General features: G+C 43.4%; 1 protein-coding gene across 1 annotated transcript in view; it reads left to right on the forward strand.

Moving 5' to 3' along the window:
- ZRANB3 (zinc finger RANBP2-type containing 3) overlaps positions 1-5669 on the forward strand; it is a 53733-nt gene extending 48064 nt beyond the window's left edge. The window contains exons 18-22 of the mRNA XM_086465342.1: positions 416-558; positions 1960-2103; positions 2980-3373; positions 4836-4967; positions 5492-5669. Coding sequence (XP_086321468.1) covers positions 416-558; positions 1960-2103; positions 2980-3373; positions 4836-4967; positions 5492-5590 — 912 coding nt within the window. The 3' untranslated portion in view covers positions 5591-5669. The remainder of the gene's footprint in view (positions 1-415; positions 559-1959; positions 2104-2979; positions 3374-4835; positions 4968-5491) is intronic.
- Positions 5670-6234: the final 565 nt, after the last annotated feature.

Here is a 6234-nt window from a genome sequence, read left to right on the forward strand (position 1 = left end):
TGGGAGTGAACTTTCCTTTTCTGAGACGCTGGCTGCTGTAAGACGAAAGCTCCTTTGCATGTCTGTTTCTCCCATCAGCAAAGTCTTGCTTACACAAGAAATGTTTACCTGGGGCTTTATCGAGAAATGCTTCTATCGCTATACCTGAGGTTAGTAAAGGTATTTCTGGACTTGTTTTCTGCCTAGTGGATCAACACACGTAGTTCTTGTAGTCAGTGCTAAAGCTGTCTGAGTTCTTCAGCAGGTGAGGGTGGGGCTTGCAGCTTGTCTGAAAAATGATTTGAAGGGACCATCTTCAATCATACCAGCAGTTTTCATCCAGTTTTGAATGTATTAACTCATAGCTCTCTTTCACTGTAATTAAATAGCTCTGTGTAGTGTCTGTCATGCCGCTGACAATAGCATTCTCTACCAGATACTGAGGTTTGTGAAAGAATGGAGTCATCTGACAGCGATGAAACAGAGGATTGTCAGAAAAAGTGGTCAGGTATTTTGTAGTCCTATCCATGCTGCAGAGGAGTTGTCTAAAAAGCAGTCCGCAGTCAGCAGCACAAAAAGGTACGTGGTGTTTAATTTTTATTCCTCTTACTAATTGCTGCAGGAAGTTTGATATATTTAATGTAACTTTCAGTGGAATGACGCTGAGACTAAACTGGCCATTCAATGGTCGCTTGTCGCATGGTGACAAACGTAGGCAACGGAGCATGTCAGTACATCTGTTGGAACGGAAGCATCTGCTTCCCTGTCCGGCGCTGTGCTGCCTCCAGCAGCTCTTCATGTTTATACATCTGGAACTTGCCAGAGATTTTTGAGGAAAAATCCTGACCTCAGGGACTCAACAGAAAAGTAAGGTCAAAGAATCTTGTTTTCCCCACCTGGAAGCAGAAATAAACCATTAGTTGCCATCAATAATACCATGTTTTATTCAGGATTCACAGCCTACTCCAACCTTTTCTGATACTCATTTTTTCTTTAATCAGTTCTTTTCTCTGTGGATGACATTTCTTGAAGCTATTGTTTTCCTTGCTGGGAGTCACTGAAAAGGACTGGTATTTAATCCTTGTTAAAATCTAATTTACTTTTTTTCTACTTTCTTTCCTTTTTCTGATACACTGTCTTCCCTGACGGACATTTGCAGCTTCAGTGTTGTCATTGCTCTCCACAAAACTTCCCGTGCACAGGTTAACTCACCAAGCTGCCTCTGCGAACTATCTAAAACCTTTTTATTCTTCTCAGTTCCTACTGTTAAATTCTCCAGGGTGACTCTATTTTGGTAAGAACTCAAATAAATCAGTAGAGTTTGTAATTCCAGTAATACAAGGAGAAGCAGCAGGTAGTTAAGTGTTTCTTAACCTATTGCCTGATTGGGTCCTTCCATGAAACGTAGGAAAGATCTAACTGTGAACCGTGTTAGAAAACCTGCCATAACCTACAGCGGCCTTCTATGGTTTGGCCTAGGTATGGTACAGAGGTGGACTTCTGAGAAGTTGTCTGAAGAGTGGGTTTTGGAAGAATGATTTAAAAAGCTTTACATAAGAGAGTGTGTATGTTTTCACATTAAAATAAAGAAGTGAGTTGGAACATAACTACCAGAGCAAGGAGTCCTCCAGAGCTTGTAAAGCTTCCTGGCTTACCTAGCATGTCAGTGAGACTTCACCTACCTGAAACAAAATGGCATTCAGACTTCACTGTCAGGCAATATCAAATTGCTTTCATTTTTTTAATTGTTATGTACAAACCAACTTACCTGTTTGCTGGTTAGAGCTGAATTTGGTTTTATTTAATATGGAAGTATTGTGGTGAAGTCTGGTTTCCCAAACTCTATTCATTTCTCACCCGGGAAGTGAGGAATATTTGAAGAGAACTTGCTGCACCGATCTTGCTGCAGCCAAGAGTGAGTATTCTTTGAGGGAGACTGTTCCCTTTGTAGTACAGTGACAGAATTTTTGGTTATTTTAGGTACGTGACCAAGGAGGATGTCGCAGCAGCCTCACTTATCAAAGCCAGCAGCAGCGGGGGCAGCGTGCGCCTCATCTCAAAAGAAAGTAGGGTTTGTGTGAAGAGGGAGAACGCTTCTGTTGAAGAATCGGGTCATTCAACAAAGTAAGTTCATTAGTGCAATAGGGTGATTAAGCTCTTTCTCCACAAATTTTGTTTTAAGGTAGCAAAGTTATTTGCCATGAATGTTTACCTTGCTGAAGTAGAGTGTTTACTAAGAAACTTGCTGTAGTGCTAATGAGCTGTGGTTTATTCGTGTAACAATTTAGATTACATCTGTTGTCTGCCAATACAGCTGCTAATTAACTGAGTCTGATTAAAACGGAACAAGAAAATAGTTAACACGATTCAGTTAAGGAAAAAAGAAGGTTAGCTCCGGCCTGCTTGTGAGGTCAACAGCAAATTGGGGACACCAAATTTTCTTCTGTTTTGCCTCAAGATTTAGAGAAAGGGAGAAAAGAACATGAAAATTCTAGACAGAAAATGCCCTTTTAAAAAATTTTATTGAAGAAGCAGTGTGTATCCTGCCTGGAGGTAACCCTTGTGTAGAGCAGGAAACTGCTAGGTAGCCATGAAGGCTGTGTAGAGAAACCAGGATGTTTCCTTTGACGTTTTTACTTCTGTAAGAGAGGGGGATGAAGCATTTTACATTGATATGTGTACATGCCTGATAGAAACCACTGTTTCTTTATGAGTGCAGCATTATTTCAATTAATAATTCAGTGTACATATGTAAATGTGTTAAGATGTGCAAAAGAAAAATCTGTCTGTTCTATTGTCAAATGTTTAAATGGAAACATAAACCAAGCAGATGATTTGCACTGTGCAGGTATCAATCTCTGCAAGATATTATTTCAACTAAAATTGCTATTTTGGCACATAAAAGATATCTGATGGAAATATGCAGTGCATAAAAAAGCTCCTGAATTGCGTGCTGAAGACCTCCTTTATTAAGAACTGCGCTCCGTTCTCTGCAAACAGGTTGCTCTCAGAAAATGGGAAAGGTCCATCAGCTCTTCTCTCGGCGCAGACTGAAGCTGAAGGCTCCCCCCTCTCCAAAGGGTATTTGCAAGCCTTGGACAGCCAAGGGAACCCGCTGTGTCTCAGCTGCCAGCAGCCGACAGCTCACCTTGAGCCAGGCTGCCAGGCCCGTGCTTGGGACACACGGTTCTGCTCTCATGCCTGCCAGGAGGACTTCTCGATTCGCTCTAGTCAGAGCTACCTTAGGACTAAAGTGTTTGAAATTGAACATGGTGTTTGCCAGTTTTGTAACCAAAACGCCCAGGAGCTTTATCTCCGCATCAGAGGTGCGCCCAAGAGTCAGCGGAAGAAACTTCTGGAGAGTTCTTGGATGTCTCACCTTCCGCTTGGGCAGGTAATAGTACTGGGTGTTAAGTAAGTGTGTATTTCTGTAGCAGATAGTTCAGAGAAATCCAAAATGTTCTTTTTACAGGTTTGAGATAGAAGGTTAACCTACACCAACAGCAGAATAATTAAAAAAAAAAAAAGGACAAAAAAAAGAAATCCCAATGTCTTCTAACACATTTTTCCTCTCAAAAAGGCAGAGGCATCAGAATGCTGATTCCTTAGGGACGGATGTAAATACCGCAGCTGCTTGTACTTGAAAGGCACTTTATGGTTCTGAAGCCATTTAAGCACAGGTGTAGTCTAGCAGTACGAGGTTATTCCATCTTCGCAGCACGTTTGGTAGGAGCTTAACAAAAGCCAGTTGTCACAGCTCCTCTCGGTGTCACCTCAATGCGTTACAGACTACCTCCGTCCTTCCATGGCTGGGACTGTGCCTTCACTGACTTGAAGGCAATGGAGCAGGGCGGGAGAACGTTCCTACGTGAAGTGGTGGTTTTATTCAGAAACTAAAATACTATTTTATTTTCTGCTGCAAAATTGAAATTTGCTTTAGAAGCTACTGGTGCTAAATTGTTTCAATAAATTCTTCAGACACCCACTGAAACTTGTAAAAGAAAAAAGAAAGGAAATTTACTATCACTGGTTGCATGCACAAGGTCAGCTTTGCTGCTTGCAGCTTTTGATTATCAGGTGGTGCATGTCCAAAAGACTGAGATGAGAAGTGGAGTCGGGGGATTAGGAAAAATTTCTTTACTGAAAGAGCGGTCAAGCACTGGAACAGGCTGCCCTGGGAAGCGGTGGAGTCACCATCCCTGGAAGTGTTCAAAAAACGTGTAGATGTGGCACTTTGGGACATAGTTCAGTGGGCCTGGTGGTGTTAGGTCAACGGTTGGACTTGATGATCTTAGAGGTCTATTCCAACCTAATGATTCTATGATTCGATCTTACAGCCTTCTCAGTGGACACAACTCCCTGTTAAGTTAGTCCTTAGTGGTTTTGAAAGCTGGCTTAAGGCTTCATTGCCTAAGGTTTCTCAGTGCTTGCCATTATGATTACCACTGACTTGGTGAAAAATGTAAATTACAAACATCTAGTTAGTCTTGAATTTTTATGATGGGACTATAGCTGTTACACTCTTTTTATTTGTATATATTTAATACCAGCACTTGATGATAAAATGGCATTGAACATAATTTACTGTGCCAATCAAGAAAACTGAACCTTTCATTCTGTCTTTCCTTGATCCACTGCAATGTGCTTCAGCAGGCTAGGTGAAAATATGCCAACTAAAATGACAGTTGTTTGCTTGGAAGTAACAAAAAAAACCGCTAAGGCTGTCTGTCTTGCTCTTGATGAAAACTGGAAGTAGCTACTTCCCTGAATTATTCTCGTGTTCTGACGGAAGAACATGCCTGTCGTGCAGAAGGAGTATCTAATGCTTCCAACGTCACGTCCTTTGTTTACTGCAGTTGAATGAAATTATAACAAACCCGACGGAAGGCCAGTTCTGGCAGGTAGACCACATCAAGCCCGTTTACAGTGGAGGAGGACAGTGCTCCCTGGAAAACCTTCAGACTCTGTGTACGGTCTGCCACAGAGAGGTCAGTGTGGTGCGGCCGAAATCCCGACCCCCTCGCAGGGAGGTGGTGTGGGATGTGGTTACCATCACGGGAGTATTTTGGGCACAGGCACCCCTGGAGGCAAGGCAGCCTGACCCCAGGCTCCGACCTGCTCAGCACCGCCCTGTGCAGTCCTGCACGTCTCACCCTGCCAGCGCCTGCCCACCCTCGGGGTGAAACCGCCTCCCACAGCCCCTGCCCCTTGTGCCCCCCACAGCTCCCACCCGCAGCCTGTAATTAGGTCCCTCCTCAGCCCCGTTGTCTCCCGCTGAAGCACCCCCGTGCTCCCAGCCTCTCCCTCCCGTACAGTGAAGGTGGAAAGGTAGCACGGAACTGTTGCAACGGTTTCCTTGGGATTTGGGAAAATGTCACCTTAAACATTTGCGTTTTACATTGTCTGCTGCAAAATCAGAGCGCAGTTTAACTGGGGGGGTAATGCTTTCCACCAAGCGCGCCGTTGCCAAGTAACACCACTTACTGACCAGGCCTGTCTTTCTCTTTCGCAGAGAACTGCAAATCAGGCCAAGGAAAGAAGCCAGATGAAGAGGCGCTCTTTAGCTACAAAGTACGGCTGTGATATCACACAATTTTTTGTGAAGATGTAAAATGCAAAGTAAGATTCAGCTGCATGTAACTCAGAAACCAGCAGTTACGTAGTTTTCCTCAGGCACCGACTGAAAAAAAAATAAAAATCTTTGTAGTCTATCATGCTGTTGGGAGAGGGAAGAAAATACGGTGTTAAACCCAAGTAGTAATTTGTGACTCTGACTGGCAGAGGGCCTTGGGCAAGTGTCTCCCAGGCGCCCTATCATGATTATCTGTTTTCATGACCCTGTGGTTTGAAGCCGAATATCCGTGTGTAACCTTAACACCCTTTTGAAACGTTACTGGTTTCCTCTTACAGCGCCGTTAAGAGTTGCAAGTGTTCAAGGAAGGCCTGTTGAAACTCCCGTGGGTTGTGCAGGGTTCAATGGTGTTGAGGACGTGAGGGACCAAGAGGATATCTTAGTTGTTTAAATTCTTTTCTTTGTTCACGTATCAAAACTGCTGGAGAAGACACAGGCTCTGGTCTCTATTATGACAACAATAGCATGGGTGAGTGATTTGTGTCTCACGCAGGTCTGACCAGCCGTGAAAGGCCTGCTGCCTGCCAGGCTCTTGGCATTTAGAATTACTGTCTATTGAAATCTGGTTTTACTTAACCCAGCGTGTATTAAAAACTTGTTCATGATAAGGAGCAATAAATATT

Source organism: Leptosomus discolor, chromosome 5, assembly GCF_034619465.1.
Source record: "Leptosomus discolor isolate bLepDis1 chromosome 5, bLepDis1.hap2, whole genome shotgun sequence".
Lineage (NCBI taxonomy): Eukaryota > Metazoa > Chordata > Aves > Leptosomiformes > Leptosomidae > Leptosomus > Leptosomus discolor.